Source organism: Ogataea parapolymorpha, chromosome II, assembly GCF_000187245.1.
Source record: "Ogataea parapolymorpha DL-1 chromosome II, whole genome shotgun sequence".
In the NCBI taxonomy this organism is placed as follows: domain Eukaryota; kingdom Fungi; phylum Ascomycota; class Pichiomycetes; order Pichiales; family Pichiaceae; genus Ogataea; species Ogataea parapolymorpha.
The window spans coordinates 14,494-40,167 of record NC_027865.1 but is presented as its reverse complement, the minus strand read 5'-3'; the positions used below and the strand labels follow the sequence as shown (position 1 = coordinate 40,167).

At 52.4% G+C, this 25,674-nt stretch overlaps 13 protein-coding genes across 13 annotated transcripts; 7 read left to right on the top strand and 6 right to left on the bottom strand.

Moving 5' to 3' along the window:
• Positions 1–5: 5 nt before the first annotated feature.
• HPODL_04543 (L-arabinitol 4-dehydrogenase) lies at positions 6–1,088 on the bottom strand (the record flags this gene model as incomplete). The annotated part of the gene is made up of 1 exon (XM_014080878.1): positions 6–1,088. One exon carries the CDS (start codon positions 1,086–1,088, stop codon positions 6–8), a length of 1,083 nt encoding a protein of 360 aa, XP_013936353.1.
• Positions 1,089–1,266: 178 nt separating this feature from the next.
• HPODL_04542 (Sorbose reductase SOU1) lies at positions 1,267–2,121 on the bottom strand (the record flags this gene model as incomplete). Its single annotated transcript, XM_014080877.1, has 1 exon — positions 1,267–2,121. The coding sequence occupies one exon, from the start codon at positions 2,119–2,121 to the stop codon at positions 1,267–1,269; it is 855 nt and encodes a 284-aa protein (XP_013936352.1).
• Positions 2,122–2,276: 155 nt separating this feature from the next.
• On the top strand, positions 2,277–4,121 carry HPODL_04541 (uncharacterized protein; the record flags this gene model as incomplete). Its single annotated transcript, XM_014080876.1, has 1 exon — positions 2,277–4,121. One exon carries the CDS (start codon positions 2,277–2,279, stop codon positions 4,119–4,121), a length of 1,845 nt encoding a protein of 614 aa, XP_013936351.1.
• Positions 4,122–4,143: 22 nt separating this feature from the next.
• HPODL_04540 (Sugar (and other) transporter) lies at positions 4,144–5,760 on the bottom strand (the record flags this gene model as incomplete). Its single annotated transcript, XM_014080875.1, has 1 exon — positions 4,144–5,760. One exon carries the CDS (start codon positions 5,758–5,760, stop codon positions 4,144–4,146), a length of 1,617 nt encoding a protein of 538 aa, XP_013936350.1.
• A 401-nt stretch (positions 5,761–6,161) lies between these two features.
• Positions 6,162–6,653, bottom strand: HPODL_04539 (Ribose/Galactose Isomerase; the record flags this gene model as incomplete). Its single annotated transcript, XM_014080874.1, has 1 exon — positions 6,162–6,653. One exon carries the CDS (start codon positions 6,651–6,653, stop codon positions 6,162–6,164), a length of 492 nt encoding a protein of 163 aa, XP_013936349.1.
• A 247-nt stretch (positions 6,654–6,900) lies between these two features.
• HPODL_04538 (dihydroxyacetone kinase isoenzyme I) lies at positions 6,901–8,712 on the top strand (the record flags this gene model as incomplete). Its single annotated transcript, XM_014080873.1, has 1 exon — positions 6,901–8,712. The coding sequence occupies one exon, from the start codon at positions 6,901–6,903 to the stop codon at positions 8,710–8,712; it is 1,812 nt and encodes a 603-aa protein (XP_013936348.1).
• A 732-nt stretch (positions 8,713–9,444) lies between these two features.
• Positions 9,445–11,874, top strand: HPODL_04537 (putative glycosyl hydrolase; the record flags this gene model as incomplete). The annotated part of the gene is made up of 1 exon (XM_014080872.1): positions 9,445–11,874. The coding sequence occupies one exon, from the start codon at positions 9,445–9,447 to the stop codon at positions 11,872–11,874; it is 2,430 nt and encodes an 809-aa protein (XP_013936347.1).
• Positions 11,875–11,998: 124 nt separating this feature from the next.
• HPODL_04536 (Hydantoin utilization protein A) lies at positions 11,999–14,947 on the top strand (the record flags this gene model as incomplete). The annotated part of the gene is made up of 1 exon (XM_014080871.1): positions 11,999–14,947. One exon carries the CDS (start codon positions 11,999–12,001, stop codon positions 14,945–14,947), a length of 2,949 nt encoding a protein of 982 aa, XP_013936346.1.
• HPODL_04535 (uncharacterized protein) lies at positions 14,940–16,571 on the bottom strand (the record flags this gene model as incomplete). Its single annotated transcript, XM_014080870.1, has 1 exon — positions 14,940–16,571. The coding sequence occupies one exon, from the start codon at positions 16,569–16,571 to the stop codon at positions 14,940–14,942; it is 1,632 nt and encodes a 543-aa protein (XP_013936345.1).
• A 1,608-nt stretch (positions 16,572–18,179) lies between these two features.
• On the top strand, positions 18,180–19,823 carry HPODL_04534 (RAD1 Single-stranded DNA endonuclease; the record flags this gene model as incomplete). Its single annotated transcript, XM_014080869.1, has 1 exon — positions 18,180–19,823. The coding sequence occupies one exon, from the start codon at positions 18,180–18,182 to the stop codon at positions 19,821–19,823; it is 1,644 nt and encodes a 547-aa protein (XP_013936344.1).
• Positions 19,824–19,958: 135 nt separating this feature from the next.
• HPODL_04533 (Hydantoin utilization protein A) lies at positions 19,959–22,904 on the bottom strand (the record flags this gene model as incomplete). The annotated part of the gene is made up of 1 exon (XM_014080868.1): positions 19,959–22,904. One exon carries the CDS (start codon positions 22,902–22,904, stop codon positions 19,959–19,961), a length of 2,946 nt encoding a protein of 981 aa, XP_013936343.1.
• A 330-nt stretch (positions 22,905–23,234) lies between these two features.
• HPODL_04532 (putative permease) lies at positions 23,235–24,932 on the top strand (the record flags this gene model as incomplete). Its single annotated transcript, XM_014080867.1, has 1 exon — positions 23,235–24,932. The coding sequence occupies one exon, from the start codon at positions 23,235–23,237 to the stop codon at positions 24,930–24,932; it is 1,698 nt and encodes a 565-aa protein (XP_013936342.1).
• A 191-nt stretch (positions 24,933–25,123) lies between these two features.
• HPODL_04531 (uncharacterized protein) lies at positions 25,124–25,585 on the top strand (the record flags this gene model as incomplete). The annotated part of the gene is made up of 1 exon (XM_014080866.1): positions 25,124–25,585. One exon carries the CDS (start codon positions 25,124–25,126, stop codon positions 25,583–25,585), a length of 462 nt encoding a protein of 153 aa, XP_013936341.1.
• Positions 25,586–25,674: the final 89 nt, after the last annotated feature.

Here is a 25,674-nt window from a genome sequence, read left to right as displayed (position 1 = left end):
TTAGACTATTTATCTTCAATAATCACCTTGATACTGCTTTGCGTTGGGTCGCTCGACAGAGTAATTGCCTCCACAGCCTTTTCCAGAGGGAACCGGTGGCTCACAAAGCTCTTGACGTCCACAATGCCGTCGCTGATCAGACGGATCACGGCTGGCCATGACTGGTGGTATCTGTTGATGAACTTGACGTCCACCTCGCCAAAGGAGAGGTGCATGAACGGGAAGTTGTTGATGATGTCTCTGCCCACACCAATCACCATCAGCGTGCCGCTCCGTCTCACAACGTAAGCTCCTGTGATGATACTGTTCTCCGTGCCCGTGCACTCCAGCACCTTTGGCGGAGCGTCCTCTTCCCTTGGACCAAACAGTTTTCTAATTCCGGCGGCATTCTCCTCAGCAGATTTCTTCAGGTCGATCTGGTACGTCTGGACTCTTGGAACGAGCTTTTTGGCAAATTCCAGTCTGTCTGCAGAAAGATCGGAAATGACCAGGGGAGCTGCTCCGCACGCGTTGGCCAGCGCCAGAGTGGCCAGGCCGATCGGACCGGCGCCGCAGATCATGGCTCCGCGGCCCAGCTCAAGTTGTGCGCGCTCAATTCCGTGGTATGCCACGCTGAGCGGCTCGCACAGAGCGCCTTCCTCGTACGTCATGTTGTCCGGCAGCTTGAACAGGTTTTTGGCCTTGATCACCCGGTATCTCTGGATCGTGCCGTGGCAGGGGTAAACCGACAAAAAGTCCACCTCCTGGCACAAGTTGTAGTCTCCCTGGATACACAAGAAACACTTTCCGCAGGCGTCCTGGGGCTCAATGGCGACACGGTCGCCGATTTCAAAGTTCTTCACCTCTGAGCCCAGCTCGATCACCTCGCCGGCAGCCTCGTGGCCGAGAATGCAGTTTCCGCGGACTTTCAACTCGCCGATCTGACCGTGTTTCCAGTAATGGACGTCAGACCCACAGATTCCAGTGGCACGGATACGTAGCAGCACCTCGTCGGGGCCTGGAAGCTCGATCGGCTGCTCTCTGAGCTCGAGAGTGTGTTCTGGGTTAGTTTGGAGGGATGGGTTTGGAAGGTCGTGAGCGATAGTCATTGGGGAACTGTGATCTGGGGGAGCGCTACTTATATGATGATTTGGGTGCAGTTGTTCGGGAATGAATTTTAGCCATTTGTGGAGCCACGCTTAAGTTTCCTATTTGGGGAGCTTCCCCGGACTTGAATTTGTGGGGAAAATTTTTAACATACCTTATTTAGTCCTTGCTGCAGTAGCACTATCTAATGGTGTATCCGCCGTCAACGACCAGATCGGAGCCGGTTGCGTAGGTCGAGGCGTCTGAGGCAAAGAACACGTACGCGCCGACAATCTCCTTGATCTGGCCCTCTCTTTTTAGCGGGATTTCGTCCTGCCATTTGCGACGAATGTCTGGGTCCACGTAGCCGTTAATGCCCGTGTCAATGTAGCCAGGTGACACAGAGTTGACCCGTGCAAAACCGCGGAACTCGACGGCCAGCGACTTGGCCAGATGGATCACAGCGGCCTTGGTGGTGTTGTAGGCCGAATGCTCGATCGGAGTGTTGACAATGTGGCCCGACATGGAGCCAGTAAAAATCAACGAGCCCTTGCCTGCTTTTTCAAAGACACGGCCAACGGCCCTCGAACAGTAGAACACCCCGTTCAAGTTGATGTCGACAATCCTGTTCCATCTCTTCCCATCTCTGTTGAGTTCACTCAGAATGTTGCCAGAAGGGATGTTGACGCCTGCATTGGCAACAAAAACATCGATTGTGCCGAAATCGGCCACTATTTCGTCCACAATGCGGTCCACGGTGTCGGGGTCGGTGACGTCGCCGCCGTAGGCCTTTGATTTCACACCGTTCTCGTCTGCAATGTTTGCGGCAGCCTTGACGGGCGGATCAAGGTCCCACAAGGCAACTTGTGCTCCGGACTGGGCATACGCTTCTGCAACGGCCAATCCGATTCCTCTTGCTGCGCCTGTGATTACACACACCTTGCCTGCTAGGGAGAAGAGGTCGGGGGCTCTGGCCGGCAGTGCAGGGCCTGGTGGGTTCTGGAACGGTTCTTGGTTTGAGGGGATAGTCATTGATGCTGAAGACGGCGTTTCCATCCCACATATACCTGCTGTCGATGCCTGCTCCCGGCTAAATTACCTGAAACGGCAATATGCGCGAGGCGAAAATTTAAAATCTGGAGAACGCATCTCCCGTTCTCCCAGAATAAGTAAGACAGTGTTGCCGCTTACATTTCCCTTTCAACTCTTTAATGTCTCTTGGCCAACCTCACGGAGTTACGGGCCTAGCCAGCACACGCTCTAAAATCAGCAAGCCTGGAGTGCAACGAGCTAGGACTGGTTGTCTGACCTGTCGCCGAAAGCGGAGGAAGTGCGACGAGATCAAGCACACGAATGAGAAAGGCGAGTCCAAGTGCGCATACTGTCTTTCCAATGGGCTCACCTGCGAATGGCCGGGGTTTATCAACGTATCGGACCAGTTGCTGAAGAAAAAGCCTGCCAAACAGCAGCAGCACAAGGAGTCGCAAGAGTCGCAAGAGCTGGCCAAGGTGCAGTGGCCGTTTTCGCCTGTGGCTTCACTTAGTGACGAGAACCCAGTGCTGAGTGCTGCGCCGCCTCACCACAAACGGGTGTCACCGCTTTCATCGCTGCTCACGCCCACTATTCCGTCCAGAGCTCTTTCTCCGCCGCATTTCCATCAGCCGATTCTTGAGAAAACAAATGCGCCGCCCGCAATGTCGCCGTTTCCAGATTACACCTCACTGACGGGGATGTCGTCCGATCCGCTCAGCATGGACGCATTCAACCAGAACTACCCGTCCACGCACGAAAATAGCTATCTGGACCTGTCGCACATTCTTCGCGAGTACATGTACGTGAACGCGTTCACGACAAACTCAAAGCTGGAGCCGCTGCTGCCAAAAGAGGTGCTGACGGAGTATTTTGTCAACGTGGAAAAGTTTTCTGTCAAAGACTTCGACGAGCCCGTCGTGCTCAAGCCGGAGCAGGAGATCCTGCTGCTGAAAAATTACGTGGAGAACGTGGGGGCAGGAATGGACATGTTTGACACCGACAAGACCATGGTGCGTGTGATCCCGCAAAAGATGAAGAGCCGGCCGGCACTGCGCTTTGCCGTGCTCGCCTTGTCGTCGCGCTGGTTCGACAGCAAGGTCGCCAACTACCCGAAAGGCCTGACTGTGTCTCTGTACCACGAGTCGCTGCGCCACCTGGCCCCCACGTACAACGACACCTCCAACGACATCTACATCATCGTCACATGCGTGATACTGTGTGTGTTTGAGATGATGAGCTCGGAGCCGCGCAACTGGAAACAACATCTTGAAGGCTGTGTGCTGCTGCTGAAAAGCTACAACATCACAGGGCTTGCCGTCGACAAGATCGAACGTGCCACATTCTGGGTGTTCATCCGCATGGACGTTTGTCACTCGGTCATCAACGAGTCCCCCACCATTCTGCCGTCGGAGCACTGGGTGCTGCCCAACATGACGGCCGAGGAGATTGAAAAAGCGTTCGACACGCCAGAGATGCACGGCAACTACATTGTCTATCTGGCGTCGCTCGTGGTGAACCTGGTGTACGGCGAACAGGAAGACGACCAGTACAAGTCGAAGTGGCTGGACTTGTGGGTGCGGCTGCGACGGTGGGAGTTGAGCTTTGAAGACCTGTTCAGCAAGACGTACGAGGTGTACGACCCAAAGATTGGGTTCCCACGGATATTCTTTGCCAACTCGCAGGCCATCTCCTCCACGCAAATGTACCACATGTCGTGTATTCTGATGATACAGAACAAGCCACACTCGCTGCGGCTATCGCAACTATCTGCGGAAAATTCAATGTACCCGAGCGTATCGATGGTGTACCACGCGAGGCGGATCATAGGCATTTCGATCACAAACTCGGACTACGGCGCGTATTCGAACTCGATCCAGCCGCTGTATGTGGCCGGGCTGATATTGACGTCGCGCCAGGACTACGGCATCCTGCTGAACGCGCTGCACAACGTGGAGAAGTCGACCGGATGGGCCACGCAGTGGCGCATGAACGACCTAATGAAATTCTGGAGTAAAGGCGACTAGTAATATTCAAATACATATCATATCACGAGGTAGATCCAGTAGCGTTTTCAATGTTTTCGGCGCTGACCTTGCCGTGCTCCAGCCGGAGGTCCGCGCCCACGCCGTGCGTTCTTGGGTGTCTTCTGGCAATGCCAACCACTTCCCATGGCTTCCATGGGTCGCACTGCGAAAAGATGTGGTCCATGTCCTCCAACGACCTGCCCGCAGTCTCTGGGAACAGGAAGTACACGCTAGGCACCATCAGCGCGTTAATGACGGCGAAGATCGCGTAGGTGTAGTAGTCGATGTTCTTGAATGCAATAGGCGTGATCATCACGACCATGAAGTTGAATGACCAGTTTCCGGCGGTCGAGACGGCATTTGCTGGGGCCCGGATACTGAGTGGCGGAATTTCGGCCGGATATAGCCACGTCATGCCAAGCCAGCCGATGGCAAAGAACGTGTTGAACACAAACAGCAGCACGGCCGCTGCTATGGCCGCGTGGCTGTCACCTTTTTCTCCCGACAAGTACATGGTCACCGTCAGCATGACCATGGTGATGGACTGACCTGCGGCACCAAACATCATCAATTTCCGTCTGCCAACGTTCTCAATCAAAAAGAACGGAATCCACGAGGCAAGAAAGTACTCTGTTCCGTTACAAGCGGCCAGAATACGTGAGTTGAATGCAGTCATGCCAATGTAGCTCTCGAAAAGCGTACCCGCATAGTACGTGATCAAGTTGATACCGGTGATCTGCTGGAAAATCTGCGCCCAAAGACCAAGACACATTCTGTGGAAGTCTCTGTGCTCGCCCTGGGTGAAGAGCTTGCTGGCCGTGAACGTATTGCCGCCTTCGAGGTTCTCCTCGAGCAGCGAGACACGCACGTCGCTGATCTGGTCCTCGACTTCAGGGTCCACCGTGGACACGCCGTCCAAGCTTGCAAACACGATCCGGGCTCTCTCGTAGTGACCTTTTTTGATGAGCCATCTAGGCGATTCTGGTAGCTTCATGATGAATGGAAGAATGATAATTGGGAAGATCATCTGGAAAGCCACAGGGAACCGCCATGCAACAGAGCCCTTGGTGAAGTAGAACCCGAAATCGACCCAGTACGAAAGAGCAATGCCTCCCGTGATCAGCGCACCTGACATCATCACGAGCTTTCCTCTTTTGTTTGGCTTCGAGCACTCGGCCTGCCACATGGGAATTGTACTTGTGTTGAATCCGTTTCCGAGACCGGTGACAATTCTGCCAACAATAAGATGGCCAACACTGAAGGCCGTGCACTGCAAGATGGCTCCAATAGTCATCACGACGCAGCCGATGAAAATACACCGCAATCTGCCGAGCTTGTCTCCGAAATAAAGCGTCGCAAGAGCACCGGCCAAACACCCTATCTCGTACACAGCAATCGTGAATCCCTGCATAGTGGCAGCGTCCGCGTGTCTGATGGTGTCAATGGAAGGGAAAGTGTCTCTAAATGACTCCAGAGTCAAAAGAGAGCCCATAACTCCTTGGTCGTATCCAAAAAGCAAGAATCCAACAGAAGCCATCACACTGACCGTGTTCTGCAGCGTTTGGCCTCTCAAACCCAGAAACGTGGGGAAGTAGCCCTCTTGGACTGGTGCTTTTTCTGTTTTGCTATCGGAAGACATGTTTATGATACAGCTACAGGGGATTGTCGCCAGTATTTATAGTGACACGGGAGAAGCAAATTACGTCAATCTGCAGCTGCATTGTTTTTACTCCATGGTATTTCTCCCTCCTGCATGCAATTTTTTCTGACCCCCGGACTATTTTTACCCCACAAAAAGTGATGACGGCTTTTGTTTCATGTACGCCTAGGTTACCATTTTGGGATAGACAACCTACGTTCCGCCGAAAAATGCGGGATGGCTTGGCTGTCAACAATGCGGCAAGTATGCGGCCGTTCTTGCGAAACGCTACTCTGCCACACTCTACTGAGTCAGGTTATACCAGTCATTTAAATTGTGATCCTTGCGGCAATCTATACCAACTATTGCTGACCAGATCTAAGCGTTGCTTCCCCTCAGATCTAGTCCGATATAGGCTTATTTAGATGTCTCTGTTCATACTCGAGTAGCGTGGCAACCTTCTCCGCAGACGCACTGGTCTCGTCAAACGTATACGTGAACCACTCCTTAGCTAGTCTTCTGGCCAGCTGCAGGCCAATAACCCGCTGTCCCATGCACAGGATTTGGCAGTTATTGGATAGAATCGACCGTTCCACGCTGAACGAGTCGTGTGCTGTCACTGCGCGAATCCCTGCCACTTTATTGGCACTCAGAGCAACGCCCAGTCCCGTGCCACAGATCAAAACTCCTCTGTCGGCTTCCCCCCGCGCAATTCTCTCAGCACACTCGATGGCCACCAAGGGATACGCAACCTCTTTATCTGTGCCAAAAACGCCAACGTCGGTGACAGATTCAATCAACGGATTGTTTTCGAGGTCCTTTTTGATGGCTTCCTTATACTCGTAGCCGGCAGTATCGCTTCCCACAATAACTCTGAATTTTTTGTTGGTCATTTTGATGGATCAGCCCCACACTAGAAGGTACATATACCTTGAGCTCTGGTTCTCAATAGGGCAAAGCACCCGTCTTGCCAATGGATGCCGTCGTTGGAATTCCGCCTGGACGTTCGCCGCCAAATTTTCCTCATTAGGACATTTAGGAGCGCATTCTCAGTTTCGAGGTGGTCCTCAGCGGACCAGAGACGTTGACCTATGTGGGGAACTATAAATACGTTCTCTACACAGTTTGCTGCTGTTAGCAATGTCCAGCAAGCACTTCCTGCCAAAAGACCCATTTTCCACGGTTAATTTTGCTCTCAAGGGAGCAATCTACGAAAACCCAAACTTGTCTCTTCTATCCAAGGAACGTGTCCTATTCAACAACAACTTTGACTCCAGAAAGGTTGCTTTAATCTCTGGTGGAGGATCTGGCCATGAACCTGGCTGGTACGGTTTTGTCGCCGACGGCATGCTGACTGCCTCCGTGCAAGGAGAGATTTTTGCTTCTCCAAACTACAGGAACATCCAGGCAGCAGAGAAAGTTGTCCATTCTGAGGCGGGCACAATCTTCTTGATAACCAACTACACGGGGGATAACCTGTACTTTGGCATGGCTGCACAAGAGCTTGTCAACAAGTACGGCGAGGACAAAATCCGCATTTTGCGCACGACAGACGACGTGGCCGTTCCACGATCCAAGAGCGATCGCGTCGGCCGCAGAACGCTCAGCGGGATCACACTCATGGCCAAGGTGCTTGGTGCATGCGCGGACGAGTACCACGACATTGACACCGTATATAAGCTGGGTGTGTCTGTCAACGCCAACATTGCTTCCGTTAACGCGGGGCTCGATCACGTGCACATCCCCACGCACGATGCTACCACCGACTGGGGCCAGCTGAGGCAGAACGAGCTCGAGCTTGGGCTCGGCGTGCACAACGAGCCCGGTGTGAAGCGACTCGACTACGTTCCAGCAAACGAGGAGCTTGTGCAGATCCTGCTCAAGTACATTCTGGACACGACAGACCCGGAAAGAGGGTATTTCCAGTACGAAAAGGGCGACAAGATCGTTTTACAGCTCAACAACCTGGGTGGAGTGTCGCATTTTGAGCTGCTAGCCATCCTGACCGAGACCGTGCAGCAGTTGAAGCGCGACTATGGCCTGGACATCACCAGGGTCTACCACGGCCACTTTGTGACCAGCTTCAACGCGCAGATATTTACGCTGACACTGTTCAACGTGACCAAGGCGGCTACTGCAGAGTTCCCTGTTGAGAAGTTATTTGAGTATCTCGACAAGCCTGTGCGGGCGTCGAACTGGCCGGCAAATTACTACACCTCATTGGAGCCAATTGACGTCCAGAGCCGTGTGATTGACGACTTTAAGCACTACGACGAGGACTCCTCCGCAGAAAAGTTACCAACTAAAGGAGACATCAATGTAAATCCAGAAACACTGGAATCAGTTATTCGAACAGCTGTTCGCAATGTGATTGCTAGAGAGCCCGAACTGACCATCTGGGACACCAAGATGGGGGATGGCGACTGTGGAGAAGGCCTCAAGATTGGAGCTGAGGCCGTACTAGAGCGTCTGGAAAAGGACCGGTTTACGGAGAGCGGGTCGTTGCTACAGACTCTCACGTCCCTGCTCAAAGTTGTCAAGGACTCGATGGGCGGCACGTTGGGCGCCATTCTGTACATTTTCCTGCAAGGTTTGACCAACAAGCTGGAGCTGTTGCTGGAGAGCAACGAGGCACCGCTGCCACTAGTTTTTGCCGACGCCATGGACTATGCAATTGAGAACCTGTGCAATTTCACAAAAGCGCGCGAGGGCGACCGTACAGTGATGGACGTTCTGATTCCGTTCTGTCGTGATTTTTCGCAGTCGAAAAACCTAGGTCAGGCCATTAAAGTGGCGCACACAGCTGCAGAGGCAACTCGGAAAATGAAGCCCAAACTGGGAAGGGCCAGTTACGTGGGGATCGAGGACAACGAGACAGACTTCCCGCCAGACCCTGGCGCATACGGTGTGTACGAAATTATCGCTGCTCTCGGCGAGGGGCTCAGCCATTGAAGTGGTAGATATAATGAAAATAGACCCTTTACCCAATTTGTAGTCCAATGTGCTGTCCGTGGGGGCTTTGCACAGGGACGCTGCAGTGAGCCCATTGAATAGTGGTGGGCAAACTAGTATTGCTGCACTTCTCCGATTCGTCCAAAGATCTAAGATCCCCGTTTTCGGAAGCAGCAATTCCCAGACTGGCTCGTTTGGCCTGGACGTTCTCGACACCTGCAGACGGAACAATAACCGGCGACGAAAATACCGGTGGCCAATTTCCCCGGACGTCCACGAAACAATTGCGATCATCTTGGGACAATGCCTGCATATCGAGGGTACCCCACAAAAATCTTGCATATTCTATTGTCTGGAAAAGTTTTTCCACGAGAATTCAGCTATGGTGGGACAATAGCGTTAATGACCGAAGCGGGGAGAGCAGAACAGGCGTTAAGTAGACACTAAACATTAACTGTTTGGAGCTTGATCAACTAGAATGGCTAGATAACTGCGCACGACAAGCTCTCTCACTCAATTGGCGCTCAGACCTAAATTTGCCGCCAGTGTTTTCCAACCACCCTAGCATCCAATTTAGACCTGTTACTAATGCTGACGCTGCTGCAGGACAATTAATAACCTGCATGTCTCTCAATATTAATCCGATCGGGCAACTTGCAAATGTGAGGTCACTATCCCCTTCCCGAAAACGCTATAAATACAGGCGCCTGTCTCCCCTATTTCCATTGCACCATGAAGAACTTCCTAGTCTTAGCTTCTTTTGCTGCGCTGCTCGCCACTTCTAACGGCGCCGCAGTCGTCAAGAGAGAGGACGTTAATTACGAGGAACTCGAGAACTACTGGTCCTATGGCCGCTCCGAGCCTGTCTACCCTAGTCCCCAGATTTCTGGCGTCGACGACTGGGCCGAGGCGCTTAACAAGGCCAAGGCGCTTGTCGACAAGATGACCAACGAGGAGAAAAACAACGTCACCTACGGCTACTCGGTCACCACGACCGGATGCTCTGGTATGTCGGGCAGTGTTCCCCGGCTCAATTTCCCCGGCCTGTGTCTGCAGGACGCCGGTAACGGTGTCCGTGGCACAGACATGGTCAACTCGTACCCGGCAGGCCTGCATGTGGGGGCCTCCTGGAACAAGGGGCTGGCCTACGAAAGGTCGCTCCACATGGGTGGAGAATTCCGCAACAAGGGCGTCAACGTCGCCCTGGGCCCTGTGACTGGGCCAGTCGGCAAGATCGCCAGGGGCGGTCGTAACTGGGAGGGTTTCTCGAACGACCCTTACTTGTCCGGCGCCTTGACGGGCGAGACCATTCGCGGTCTGCAGGAGTCGGTTATTGCGTGCGTCAAGCACTTGGTGGCCTATGAGCAGGAAGCCAGCAGAAACCCGCAGTTCGGACTGATCAAGGGTACCCACAACCACTCGATCTCTTCCAATGTCGACGACAAAACCATGCACGAGCTTTACATGTGGCCTTTCCAGGATGCAATTAAGGCTGGCGCCGGTTCCGTCATGTGCAGCTACAACAGAATAAATAACTCCTATGCCTGCGAGAATAGCAAGGTGATGAACGGCCTGCTCAAGGAGGAGCTTGCTTTCCAGGGCTTTGTGGTTTCTGACTGGGACGCCCAGCACTCTGGCATTGCCAGTGCCGAGTCTGGTCTCGACCTTGCCATGCCTGACTCTGTTTACTGGGAGAACGGCACACTGGTCGAGGCCATCAACAACGGCACTATGTCACAGAGCAGACTTGACGACATGGCCACCCGTATCGTTGCCGCATGGTACAAACTGGCCGAGATCGAGGACCCAGGTTTCGGTCTGCCGTACGACCTGACTCAGCCACACGACCTGGTCGATGCACGTGACCCGGCCTCTGCGGACACAATTCTGCAAGGAGCCGTCGAGGGCCACGTTCTGCTCAAGAACAAGGGCAACGCTCTGCCGCTCAACAAGCCAAAGGCCCTCGGCCTGTACGGCTACGACGCCACAGTTGCCGCCAGAAACTTCCTGATGGGCACAAGTCTCGAGCTCTGGAATTTCGGTCTCACCAACACGCTCACCTACTCAAACGGCACCAACATCGACGTCGCCGACCTCTGGAGACTGTTCCTGTCGTCTTACGACCCTACCCAAAGCGGCCCTGACGTTGCCCTGAACGGCACGTACATTGTTGGCTCTGGTTCCGGTGCCAACACGCCTTCCTACATCGATGCTCCGTACGACGCTTTCGTGCGCCAGGCCAAGCAGGACGGTACATGGCTCAGCTGGAACTTCATCGACCAGAATCCAAAGGTCAATGGCGGCAACGACGCATGCATTGTGTTCATCAACGACGCCTCGTCCGAGGGCTGGGATAGACCTACCCTGCGCGACGACTACTCTGACGAGCTGGTCAAGAACGTCGCTTCCAAGTGCAGCAACACCATCGTTGTGGTCCACAACGCAGGTATCCGCATTGTGGACAGCTGGATCGACCACGAGAACGTGACTGCCCTGGTGTTTGCTCACTTGCCAGGCCAGGACTCCGGCCAGGCTCTGATCGACGTGTTATACGGCAACCAGTCTCCATCCGGAAGATTGCCATACACTGTGGCCAAAAACGAGTCTGACTACGGCAGTCTGTTGGATCCTATTGTCCCAGAAGGCACCATCGACCTGTACTACCCTCAGGACAACTTCACCGAGGGCCTGTACATCGACTACAAGCACTTCCTCAAGTACAACATTACCCCACGCTACGAGTTCGGCTACGGTCTCACCTACACGACGTTTGACTACGCCAACATCTCGATCACTAAGCAGAATGCAGACACCTCCCAGTTCCCTCCAGAGGCGACTGTCGTCCAGGGTGGTAACCCTACCCTGTGGGATGTGGTTGCCACGGTCACGTGCGACGTCACGAACTCGGGCAACGTCACCGCTGCCGAGGTTGCCCAGCTGTACGTGGAGATTCCTAACGGGCCTGGCCGTGTTCTGCGTGGCTTCGACAAGATCGCCATCAGCCCTGGCGAAACCCAGACGTTTGTGTTCGACCTGACCCGGCGTGACCTGAGCACGTGGGACGTCGAGAACCAGAAATGGTCCCTGCAAAAGGGCGACTACCCGATCTACGTCGGCAAGAGCGTTCTGGACATCCAGCTGACGGGCACCTTGTCTATCTAGACAGACGATGTGATCTCAGATCTTACAAAAGTTTTCATTTCTTTCGTGCGGTATCGCCGCATTTTCTGTATAGGTATTTAATACAGGTGCAGATTTTTAAACAAGTACGCTTAGATAGCTCTCCATGTCCAAAAATCTCATCATTGGCATAGACGTCGGAGGCACAAACTCTGACCTTGTGGTGCTCGACCCTGCGCGGCTGGACGCTGCCGACCGCGGAGTGCTCGCGTGGCACAAGTCAACGACCACGCCGGACGTGTCTGTCGGCATCGAGAATGCCATCAAGGCCGTTCTGGACGCGCCAGACAGCCGGTTCTCAAAAGATCAAATCGCCACCGTCACAATTGGCACCACGCACTTCATCAATGCCGTCGTCGAGCGCGACTCGAACCGGCTCGAAAAAGTGGCCGTGCTGCGTCTCGCAGGGCCGTACGGCAGAAGCTCGCCGCCGTTCAGCGACTTTCCCGACGACCTTGCAGCAATCATCAACGGCTACTCGGCCGTGCTCGACGGCGGTGTGCAGGTGGACGGCACGGAAATCAGGCCGCTAAACGAGTCTGAGATCAGGCAGCACTGCCACCGAATTAGACAACTGGGACTTCGCACCGTCGTCGTCGTGGCTACGTTTGCGAGCGTCGACAGCACGCACGAGCTACGTACGGCCCAGATCGTCCGCGAGGAGATTCCTGGCTGCGACGTGGTGCTGTCGCACCGAATTTCCGGCATCGGCATCATCGAGCGCGAGAACGCTGCGATTTTGAACGCCGCGATCAAACGGTTCGGCCGAAAAATTATCTCGTCCTTTATCCACGCAGCCAGACGCAACGGGCTCGACTGCTCGATTCTGCTGTCCCAGAACGATGGCACCGTGCTTTCTGTGCAGGACGCGCTGGAAATGCCCGTGAGAACGTTTTCGTCGGGAGCCACCAACTCGATGCGCGGAGCTGCCATTCTGTGCTCGCAGGATCCTGCCGTCAAAGGCAGAAACGTGATGGTGTGCGATGTCGGGGGAACCACCACCGATGTGGGCATGCTGCTGGCAAGTGGGTTCCCCCGCCAGTCGGCCACGTACTCGTACGCGGGCGGCGTGAGAATCAACTTTTCGATGCCGCATGTGGAAAGCATTGGACTGGGCGGTGGGTCGATTGTGCGGCACGAAAACGGCCGCGTCACTGTTGGCCCAGACTCCACGGGTGCAGAAATCGTCAGCAAGGGTGTTCTGTTTGGCGGAGACACCGTCACGGCGTCTGACTTGACCATTGCAAAAATGGTTGACGAAAAGGCGAAGGTGGACAACACTTGTCTTATGGGAGACCCAAGCAGGGTGGCAGGCCGGTTTGGGGCCGAGTTCAAGGCCGAGTTTGAGAAAACCGTGGCATCGAAGCTGGAGAGCGTCATCGACCGCATGAAGACGTCGCCAGACGATATTCCGACCATTTTTGTCGGCGGCGGCTCCTTTATTGCACCAGACAGCCTGAAGGGCACGTCCAAAGTGATCAAGCCGCCGTTCTTCCAGGTTGCAAACGCCATTGGTGCTGCTTTGGGCAAGATGTCGTCCGAAGTGTCAGAGATGAGACACACCGACGGAACGGAAAAAGCTAAGCAGCAGACGGTTGAAGAGCTGACGTCTCGCGCTGTTGAAGCTTGTGTGGCCAAGGGAGCACTTAGAGACTCTGTTGAGGTCGTCAGCGTCGTCTCCGATGCCCTGCCATACGTCGACAACGTGTACTTCTTTTCCGTCAAGGTTATTGGCGACGTTGACTACGCAAGGGCGTTTGAATCGACCAAGTCGCTCGCTGCCGTGGACTACGCGGGTGAGGAGGTATTCAAGAACGCAAATGCCGAAAAGTGTGCCCCGGCTACAATTAATTACGAAACGTACCAGCCACGCGTGGAAAATAGCGAGTGGATACTGTCGCCAACAGACATCGATTTTATTGGTGCTGGAGCGTACATTCTTGGTTGTGGGGGTGGGGGCAACCCCAACAGCTCTGTGGTGGAGCTCAAGCGGATGATCACGCAAGGTGCCGAGATCAAGGTGGTGACTTTGGAGGAGTTCTCGCGGAGAACTGGGGGCAAGGGCACGGCTCCGACCGTTGGCTACTGCGGCTCGCCCACGATCTCAGGCGAACGCTTGCACGGGGACGAGATGCTCGAGGCATTTGATATTATAGAGCGCTGGGAAGGAAAAAAGGCCGACGGCGTGCTGCTCTTTGAAATAGGAGGTGGCAACGGGCTGTCTGGTCTCTGGACGGCGTACCACAAGAACGTCCCATGTCTCGACTTGGATCTCATGGGAAGAGCGTACCCCACGCAATGGCAATCGCTGCCTTCGGTTTGCAACGACGGTCACGGGTTCCCATACGGTTCTCTGTCGGACGGCAACGGTTTGTCGCTTTTGATCACTTCCGCCAAGGACGACGTCCAGATGGAGGAAATTATCAGAGACGCAATGTACCAGCACGGCGTCTCGTGTGCCTGTGTGGGGGCCTCGTTGGACGTGGACAGAATGGCCCGGGAGACGATCAAAAACCCGCTCTCGATGGCCTGGCGAATTGGCCGCCAGGTGTTTTGTGCGCGCGCCGCCTCTGACCTTGACAATCTTCCGCAGAGGATCATTGACGCCTGCGGCGGTCCGGATACCGCCCAGTGCGTTTTCAAGGGCAAGATTGTGTCTGTGGAAAAAAAGCTGCAACGCGGCTACGGCTACGGCGTCGCAGAGCTAGAAAGCGTCGATGGCCCAAAATCAAAGATCCGCGTCCCGTTCAAGAATGAGAACATTGTTGTTTATGAGGTTGACGAACACGGCGGTGAAAAGGCCCTGTGTTCTGTGCCAGACCTGATCACGTTTGTCGACATGGACGGAAACGCTGTCGGTACGCAGGACTACAGATACGGGCTGATTGTGCACGTAATAGTGATAGCGGCGTCTGACCAGTGGACCACACCAAGGGCGGTGGCTGTGGGCGGACCCAAAGGGTTTGGCAGCGCTTTCGAGAAGATTGAGTACGTCCCGGTCGGCAAGTACGTGGAGCCAGTTCCCGTTTGCACGGAGTATAATGTCTCTACTTAGACTCTTCTATAACAATATATTCAGGGTCTTCGCCCTCAAACACTTGACCCGCGTATGGAATCATGCCAAGCTTGGCGCATTCCGCAGGGCTGTAAGTGTCAAAGTAGTCTTCCATGTCTCGCTCGCCTATTGGCACCCTGAAAAAAAACGTCAAAAAATAATGAATAGCTAGAGTAATTGCAAACTGAAAAATAAATGAGCCGTAGTACAGATGCATTGCTCCAGAGTTGATGCCGATGTTTGGGTTTGCAGCATTGATGAGACCGGGCAGGCCTGGAGCTGAGCCACAAACAAAGCTCAGCAGACTTCGCCAGTTTACGCCGCCAGTGTACCAGTAAATGCTGTTTTTGCTGAAAACGTAGCAGTCAGAAAGCTTGATGATTCCCCTTCTGATAATGAAAAATTCACACAGATAGATGGCCACTAGCGGAGTGATAAAGACCGAGAAAGACGACATAACGGTTAGAAACGTGGAGGAAGAGTTGAAGAAGAGCCACGGCTGGGTGGGCCAGGACAGCAAAAGACACAGAATGGCCCCCCTTCTGATGTTGATGTAGCGAGGAAAAACAGATGCAAGGTCCATTCCCCCACTAATGGCGTTGCCAACACAGTTGACACCGAGCTGGGACACTGTCAGCCCGACACCGCAGAAAAAGGCGGCCGCGCGCGATTTCGCTGTATAATTCTGTTGCAACCAAAACATACAGATATCGTTGGGCATCCAGAACTCCTGGCCGTATTTTTCCGCCAGCGCGCTTGCCGTGACAATTCCAAAAAGCGGGATGATAAACCCAGCGACGTTGCAACCGATCAGAATTCCCCAGTGCGAATGCCACTCCTTTTTATTGAATCTCGAATAATCTGACTGGTTCGAGATGCCTGCGACTAGACTCGAGTACCAGCTGTTTATTCCGTAAATCCAGGCCCAGCCCAGACTGTTTGCCGTGCTCAGCTGCTTGGTCATCATCGTGCCGTAGCTGTTTCCGTTGTCCACCACTGCCCAGGCAGTAATCCCGATGCCGATGAAAAAAATACACAGCGAGCCGCTAGCCAGGAACGGTGAATAATATTCTGGGGGCACCATAAGCACAGGCACGCTGATTATTAGGAAAATAACGTATCCCACCAGTTCTTGAGTTGTCATTGGGACAGACTCGGGAAGCGTATTTTTCATGTTCAGGTACGACTGGCTCCACGAGCTCAGGATGATGTTAATGCACAGGCCACCCAGCCACGCCTGGTAAGCAAACCACACCACCGAGAGAATGGACCTGATGAGCACCCCAACCACGGAACCTTTGACCCCAAAAACCACGCGCTGGAACACAGAGTAGCCAATGTGGTATTTTGTGCCGTAGATACTGTTCACTAGGGCCGAAACGGAGATGATCAGGTTTCCAATGACAATGACACCCATCGTCTGGGCTCCTGTAAGCCCCATGTACATGATGGAGGAGCCACCGGCCCACGTGACCGCGCACATAGAGCTGATGGCCCAGTACGACACAAACCCGTCAAACTTCCATCTGCGGCGGTGCACAGGGATGGGAACTATGTCTCTGTTCCTAGCTTCATCGGAATCGTCAAGAACGAGCCAGTTGTGGATTGCGGAGAGGAGACGCATAAGATTTGAAGAGAATTTTCCGACAGCGGAGAAATTCCCGACACCAGATCAACGTACGGCGTTGGCTGCAGAGGAGGTGCACAATCTTGCGTGAAAAGTCAGCTCACACAGAGATAAGGATGGCCTAAGTAATCTACAGCCCCCGCGGCCGCCACCTCCACTGAATCCACAGTTGTTCGTGTCCTAGTCTGGGTAGCCGTTGAGCCTCAAAAAATATGCAGCTGCACCTGGCAACTGCCAGATGCGTCAGGCTGATAAGAGTGAGATTCGGCCGAATTGGTTTTGCGCCACAGCCAGGAAGCGGGTTCGGAAGGGAGGGAGGGGTTGAAAAGTCCACTACAGAGGTGGTTGGTGTGCAAGGAAGACCACTGAGACAGGCATGGAGCGTGTTTTTGGTCGGAGTCGAAAACATGCCGGTTTTGACGTGCGTTTCTCGGATGAAACAGTAGAACACAGCCAGCGACGGCAGGGACGGCAGGGACGGGTAGGGACGGGCAGGAAGCCACCCACCCACACCAATGGAAGATAGCACACAGATATATAAGGTATCTACGAAGTTCCATCTTAGGCATGTTGCTGATTTGAGCAATAACTGCGCTCAAAACTCTCAAGCAAGCCTTTCATTGGTAGGAGGAGAAAAGCTGATTTTCAGTGATTTTGATGACTCGCCGGTCTATGCGCCAATGAGACCGACAGAGAGGACCGAGGCAAATTGAAGACGTAGCACGACACCAATAAAACCTGGCGAATTTGATGTAATGTCTTAACGTCCAGTAGTGCTATTGTGGAGAATCTCTAACCTCCGGCGCTGTAATCATAAAAAGCTGGGGGGAAAGCACTCTTGAGAGCGTGGCATAGCGGGCACCCTTCAGGAATTTCGAAACTCCTCCTGGAGTGACAGACTACCGTCTTTCCTGCTTCTGTTTGTGTTAGGACATGTAAACGGTGTTGAATACTAGAAAACTGTCTTGAGTAGATTGCCTCTGTTTGCGAACAGATTCTTCAACAGTCCGCGCATTGACCAGTCAAAAAAGTGGTTGTGGCGGACACTGCATAACTTGGACAAAAGAGGTCGTGATAAGGCTGCACTATTCCGGAAGCGGTGACTACGCCCTAATACGCCTGTTCGTGGCCATGATACAGTCGTTCTGATGAACTATGTTGGTCTTCTGTGTCCAGTGAAACGAGTAGCCAAGATGGCAGGAATGCCAAGCCAGGCGGCGGACTAAGTCGACAAAATAAGACAGTGTTTCCTGCAAAATTTGTGGGCCAGTTTTTGCGCGGAACAAATAGTATTTCCACCAAGCATTCTCTTATCTTGGCTGTTAGATGTGCGTGCAGAGTGCCGCACAGAAAATTATTTCTGACGTCAAAAGATAAGCAATGGGGTCAAAGCCAGCTATTTGATTAGCTGGCCACCTGATTCGACGCATATAACGCAAGAGCTGCTTATTCGGGGTACCCAAAATAGATGGCGTCAGCAGTGGTTGCATGATATTTTGACATGTTTGCATAGCAGCCATAGAGTATCCGCAATACAAAGCCAAAGGATCCGCGGCAGCAACACATTTAAAGCAGCCAGATGCCTCCCATCTCGTCTACCAAATTATGCAACCAGAAAGCTCCAAAGAAGTCGAGGCGATCGACAAAAAAACCACTGCTGTTCTAGAAACAATCAGCATCCACGATGCCGAAGTGGCAGCAGGCATCGAGATCTTCGCAGAGGACGACACCCATCTGCACAGAGCTCTGAAGGAGAGACACATCGGTATGATCACCCTGGTCGGAGTGTTTGGTACCGGGTTGTTTCTCAGCAGCGGAGGAACGCTTGCCAAGACAGGGCCTGTCGGTATGTGCCTGTCGTACCTGATTGTGGGCCTGATTGTGGGTATGAACCAGATGGCACTTGCTGAGGTGGCTGCACTGGCTCCGTTGACCGGATCCACCATCCGCCACGCAGAAATCTTCATCGATGATGCCGTTGGCTTTGCGTTGGGCTGGCTCAAAGTCTGGAACGCCATTCTTCCCGGCGCGCTTGTTTCCACCGCTCTTATCATGCAGTACTGGAGCAGCCTGTCGCCGGGGATCTGGATCACCGTCTACATGGTTCCTATCTGCTTCACCAACATTTTCTCCATCCGAATCTACGGTGAGGTCGAGTTTGTGTTTGCTTTGCTGAAAATCGCTCTGATCTTGATTCTTGTCCTGGCCGGCCTCGTGGTCGACCTTGGCGGAGTGAAGGGCCAGGAAAGACTTGGTTTCCACTACTGGAGAGACCCTGGTCCCTTTGCATCGTACATCAAGACTGGTAGCGTGGGACAGTTCATTGGTTTCTGGGCTGCTCTGTCGTCTGTGGTGTATGCTTATGGAGGAGTTCAGGGAATTGCTCTGCTGGCCGGAGAGACCAGAAACCCTCGTACTAACATTCCAAAAGCCGCAAAGAGAATCCTGTACAGAGTTGTCGGTCTGTACATGATCGCCGTGTTCATTTTGAGTATCATTGTTCCATACGACGACCCAAAAATTGCAACCAGCGACGGCACTGCCGCACACTCGCCATACGTGATTGCTTTCGAAAAAGCCGGTATTAAAGTGCTCCCAGATATCGTCAACGCGCTGACGTTGTCGTCTGCGTGGTCCGAGTCGAATCTCGGCATCACCCAGACCTCACGTATTCTGTTCTCGCTCGCTGCCAAGGGCCAGGCCCCTAAAATCCTGCTCAAGAGCAGCAAAAAACTCAAGGTGCCTTACGTGGGGGTTGCTGTTGGACTGGTCTTCCTGACCTTGGCGTACATGACGCTGGACTCCACGGCAGCCAACGTGTTCAGCTGGTTCCAGAACATTACGTCTTCCGTCCTGCTTCTGGAGTGGATCATCATCTCAATCAACAATATCAGAATGAACAAGGCTCTCAAGGTCCAGGGCTACAGCCGCAGCGACCTTCCGTACACCAACAAAATTGCCAAGGCCAGTGCGTGGATCTCGCTGTTCGGTTCGACCCTTCTGCTGGTCACTGGTGGCTTCACGACCTTCATCCACGGCCACTGGGACACCTCCACGCTGTTCTCATCCTACTGCTCTCCTATTCTGTTTGTGATCTTTTATCTCGGATACAAGTTCGTGAAAAAAACCAAACAGGTGCCTCTAGAGGAGATTTGTCTTCCAGCACTGATGGATGACTACCACAGCAAGCCTGAGCCTCCATCCGAGCCGCTAAGAGGCTGGAAACTTCTCACTTTCCTCTGGGCTTAGAGCTGCCAGGAAATTTGGAGCGAGTGTATCTATTTATTTAGTTATAATTGCGTACGCGAATTCCGCTATTTGGACCAGGTCTTCTTATCTGCCTCGGCAACCGAACCCGACTGCTTTGCTCAAAAAAAAAATACTCTAGCTCATATATTCCTCTATCACGCTATGAGGCTTTACGTAGGTTCCGATTGGAGTGTAGCCAAAATCGTAGCCAAAGCTTGACGGACCTCCTGTTCTGAGCGCCTCGGCCGTGTCGGTCCATCTTGTGCTTGGAGAAATCACAAGTACAAATACGTGTAACCCGTACCGATAGTCCTGTGTACCAAGAGCCTCGCCTGTCTCTGCGTCATTGACAGAAATCAAATCCGGCACTGAAGCTGTGATTTTCTTGCTGCCATTTTCATCTAGCTCACAGTAGATATTTTCATTCTTGAACGGAATTGTCATTACAGCGTCGCTGTTCTCGTCCTTGACGTCAATCTCGCCGTAAACATGGCCTTTGAACAGCCGTCTATCAACTCGAATGATTTTTCCGGTAAATATTTTCTTCGCTGTTTCGGGTCCACCACAGGCCTCAATAATATACTCGGCGCAGTTTTGCACCTCAGAATTCTGCCGTGCAGTGTGAACTGCTCTCCCAATCTTCCAGGCGAGCGATGTGGTATTGTGGATACTCCTCTGGGAAATGTCTTCTGCGGTCATGAACGAAACCATGCCGCAATGTGCTCCGATCTCTGACAACGCCGCCCTAAACACTTTCTCCACGATCACGTCGCTGGCAGCCTCAGAAAGCAACATGGTTGTTCCGTTGCCATCTGCGAGCGCACAGGGTGGAAAACATGGCTGCTCGGAATAGCAAACCGGAATCATCTGCCACAACAGCGGATACGCTCTGCCCATAAAATCTGCATCCACACAGGGGATACCCAGATCTGCTGCTATTTTGAGCCCAGTCAAACCATTTCCGCCTCCAATTTCCCATGGAAGCGACGCCTGAGGCGTGATGTTGCTGAACCGTTTCACCAAGTTGTACCCGTGCACCATCTCGTCGCCCGAAAGTTGTTCTAAGCCGACCGTTGGAGATCCAGCGTAGCCGACCGCGACGACGGCTCCGTCACCTTTCTGATATTTTGGAAAGTCTTGCGCCCTGATCACCTTCACGGGCTTGCCAGCACGAACCATGTGTCTCAAGGCCAAATAATGGTGGTATGGTGTTCCTCCTCCGCCGCATCCCAAAATATATGTACCGATTCTTAAAAATTCACAGTCAATTTCAGATAAGATCCACTCTTTCTCGCTGTTAATGAATGGTCTGTAGGCCCTCACATCGAACTTCAGATGATGCTCAATATAGTTTGCAGAGGTTTCAGAGTGTTTTGCAACACTACCTCCGGATTCTTCAAACTCACTGTCTCCTTCGTCAGGAACAGAGTAGTGCATAGCCTGGTAGTCTACTTCACCAATGACTTTCACCATGAACTCGATTGTGTTTGGGACGTAAGGAATCGGGTTCACAACAATGTCATCATAGACCAAAGAGTCTCTTATTGCACCCTTGGCCACTGCTTTTTCCACGGCCTGAAGCTTTAGCTGCTCCAGAAGGGCATCCTTATCGTCTGACGGCTCCATCCGTTTGATAGCCTGGACGGTGGCCGAGATCTTGCCCACAGCTGCTCCAATGGCGTTGACCACTCCAAAAAATGGTGGTCTGAATACCTTGCTTGCACCGTCCAGCTCCTGTGGAGCAATCATCGATCCTCCCCCAACGAGCAGCACAGGTATTGGTTCAGGAGACGTCTTCATTCTGTCAATGGCATTTTCCAGCATTTCCTTTACTTCTTGCTTGAACGCTTGCTTCACATCCTCAGAAAATTTGCCAACCACTTTCTGACCATCGCCAACCTGGAATATGCTTTTATCCTCGATAGTTTCGTCTTCCAGACCAATTGCAACCGTCAAGTCAGTCGCAGTTGTAGTTTTTCCTCCAAACACCAGTCCCTCTGTTAGCAGATTTGCGCCTGTTGATTCCGGCCCAATGGTGAGGTCCTTGGCTATCTTGACTATAGAACCGCCCCCGAGGCCGATAGACTCCACGTGAGGCATTGAGAAATTGGTTCTCACGCCAGCAATAAAGGAATACGCAGAAGACTGACGGGGAAAGCCGGAAGGAAGCAGCAGACCAACGTCCGTGGTAGTACCGCCAATATCCGCCACAATGATCGATTGGCCTTTGGCCCAGTCTTCCTCGGCACACAAAATAGCTGCTCCTCGCATAGAATTGGTGGCACCCGACGAGAAGGTCTTCACGGGCGTTTTCATGGCTTCCGCAGTGGAAACAACAGTTCCATCGTTCTGGGTGAGAAGAAGCGGACACTCCAATCCAATATGGCGAATGGCATTCTTGAAAGACAGAATGATTTTTCTGGCAAAAGACATGATAGAGGCATTGATGATGGAGGCATCCTCGCGCTCAATAAAGCCGATTGTTGAAATTGTACTGGAAAGAACAATGTTGGCTTTTGGAAGAACGGAACGCACAATTTCTGCTGCTCTTTGCTCGTGGTCATGATACATTGGGGCAAATTGTCCGTTAATCACGATGGAGTTAATTCCCAGATCGCGAATCTTGAGCGCATGTTCTCTAACCGACCTTTCATCCAATGGCTGAACTTCTGTCCCATCAATTCTGTGACCACCTTTAATAATGGCTGTGTATCCTTCCATAACTGAACGGAGCCCGCCAGGAAAGTCGGAAAATGGAGGAGCATACTTGGAGTAGTTGGTACTCAACCGGAGAACGGCTACTTTTTCCAGCTTTGCCGCATCCTGTTCAATGACCGCGTTGATGAAGTGAGTGGTTCCAATAGTCACCGAGGCAATTTCGTTTTTGGCCACTTCTGGACAATCCGTCAGTAGACTCCTGATGGCTTTCTGGATTCCGTCCGAAACATCGGCCGTTGTGGCAGACTTGTTCCACGAGAGGACTCCACGGTTCGATGTGTCCAGTGCAAGGGGATTGATCAGCACCGAGTCGGTGTTTGTGCCACCAACATCGACTCCTATAAGCAGTTTTTGGTTCACCATGGATAGCTAATTGTCCCAAGCTAATTTTTACTCTTTGCAAACTATCCTCGAGAAGTGTATTTGAGGATTGACCCAGACGCACAGTCGCACATTCCGACGGAAACAGCGCTAATGAATCCCCCGTAAAGTTTTCCGCCAGTTATCTTGCGCTAATCGTCGCGAGTATCTAAAAAACATTTGTTCCCAGACGACTTTTCTTATCGCGATCTGCGCGATAAGAAACTGGGCCAATTTATTTCCCGTTTTGGTGGAGAGCGTAGACTGGTGGAGCAAGGCGCATTTTATATACATACCGTAATTTGGCCGTCGATTGTTTGCTTTTGGATTGTGATGGTGAGCTTTGTCAGACTGAGAAAGGCCGTCGAGCTCAAGAGCTCAAAACTGGGGAACACCCCGGCTACGCCGTGGATCAACAACGATATTGTTCCACTGCCTCCACATCGCCGTACATGGGACATGTGGACGTTTATGGGCTTTTGGGCCATCAACAACCTTTGTATTTCGAATTACCAGGTTGGCTCGACGCTGATCTCGATCGGAAATTCTGTTTGGATGGCTATGGTGGCCAACGTAATCGGAAGAATAATTATATGTCTGATGGCTATTTTGAACGGACAAGTCGGAGCAGAGTACCATATCGGATACCCCGTGTTCAGTCGTTGCGTGTGGGGTATGAGAGGCTCGTACATTGCTATCGTGCAGAGAATCATGCTCGGAGTCGTTTGGCTGTCCACGCAGTCCTGGACGGGAGGTCTTTGCATCTCCCTAATTCTCTCTTCGCTGGCACCAGGCTACCAAAACATGAAAAACACCATGCCTGCTAGCACGCACATGGAAACTAAGGAATTTGTCGGCTTTGTCATATACTGCGTCCTCATGTGCGGAATGATCTATGTTCCTCCTGAAAAATCGTCCAAACTGCTTACAACGCTGAACGTGATGACCGGTGCAACTCTGTTTGGCATGATGGTGTACTGTCTGAAGGCTGCTCACGGGGCTGGTCCCCTCCTATCTGAGCCGGCACTGGCAAACACAGCGTGGGACAAAGGTTGGGCCATCATGGCAGGAATCAAAACTACAATTGGAACCATTGCCGTGGGATTGACCAACCAGCCGGATTACAACCGGTTTGCAAGAAGCCCTAAGGACCCTCTCATTGGTCAGATTGTTTCAATTCTATTCTATGGCTCGATTGTCCCACTCATTGGCTGTCTCACCACTTCTGCCTCAGCCAAACTGTATCCAGATACCGACGGCGGCATCTGGAACCCTCCTCTTTTGGCCGCTAGATGGCTTGACGACGACTATAATGCCAAGAGCAGAGCTGGCGCCTTTTTCTGTGGTGTTGGCTTGCTAGCCGGGCAATTGGCCATCAACACGGTCGACAACGCATTTTCTGCCGGAATGGACTTTTCTGGCCTCTTCCCTAAGTTTTTAACTTTGAGAAGAGGTGCCTATGTGGGGCTCTGCATCTCCATTCTTATCCAGCCTTGGCAGCTTCTCTCGACTGCTGGTGTTTTCATTAATGTTATGTCTGCGTATGCGGTGCTTTTGGGGGCAATGACAGGAATCATGGTGTGCGATTACTGGGCTGTTAGAAAAAGAAAACTCAAGCTGATGGACATGTTTGAGCCAAGCAGCAGATCTATCTACTGGTTCAGGGGAGGCTTCAATTGGCGTTCTTTTACAGCTTGGATTATAGGTTTTGCACCGCTGATGCCCGGCTTTGTCAACGCTTGCAACTCCAACATCGAGATTCCTTCCGGAGCCAAACATCTCTACCAACTGGCGTTCATTTATGGCTTCATTGTTTCTTTCCTGCTCCACTATTGCTTCAACCTTCTGTCGCCGCCTTCCGGACTCGGCGAGTTGGACACCATCAATCCGTTTGGAACGTTCACGGAGCAGGAAGCCCGAAACCTCGGCATATGTTGGGACGAATCCGAGGAGAGCGACGCTCCAGATTACGACAGGCCCGAGAAAGCTTCGAAGGACGCTGAAGTCAAAATTAGAGAGGTCTCACTTTAGGAACCACCAGTATTTTTTTAGCTCCTTGAAAAGAGTTTAGCCTCGGTCGCTTAAATCCGACAGATATTTTGTATTGTTTTAGCTCCGATGCTATGTAAAAACCGAGGAATTTATCTTTAACTCCAGAAACGTGAAATTATCAGGTCAAGGGTATTTAAGCAGATGGTTCCGTCAGTATGAGCATACTCATAATGGCCGTTCCTGTGAAACTAGCTGGCTCTCCAGCTGAAAAACAAGCCGCTGCCGACGCCATCTACCGTTTCGCCTTGTCTCTCGACATACGCGACCCAGAGCTTTTTGATTCTAGCTTCACCGAAGATGGTAGTATTGAACTTCTTGGAGAAAAGGCTACTAGTAAACAAGAGCGCCGGAATCTCTGCTACAACAGGGTCGCTGACCTTGACACTGCCCATATTGTTTCCAACTTCCGTGTCAACATTGAGGGCTCAAAAGCCACCCTCACTGCTATTGCCTATGCTCAGCATTTCGGAAAGGGCAAGGGTTTGGTCGACGGAACCAAGTTCTTGCTGTCCGGTGGTGTGTACAGAGCTGAGTTAATCAAGGACACCACAGATGATATCTGGAGAATCAAGGACCTCGATATCGATCTCCACTGGACAGACGGCGACATGGCCGTGTTCCAGGACAAATAAATAAGCTGTGTAAAATGAATAAATATTAGGGCAGCTGAATTCCAATTCTGGTAGCAGCACTCGCCTCATTATTCCCAGCCAAAAAGCAG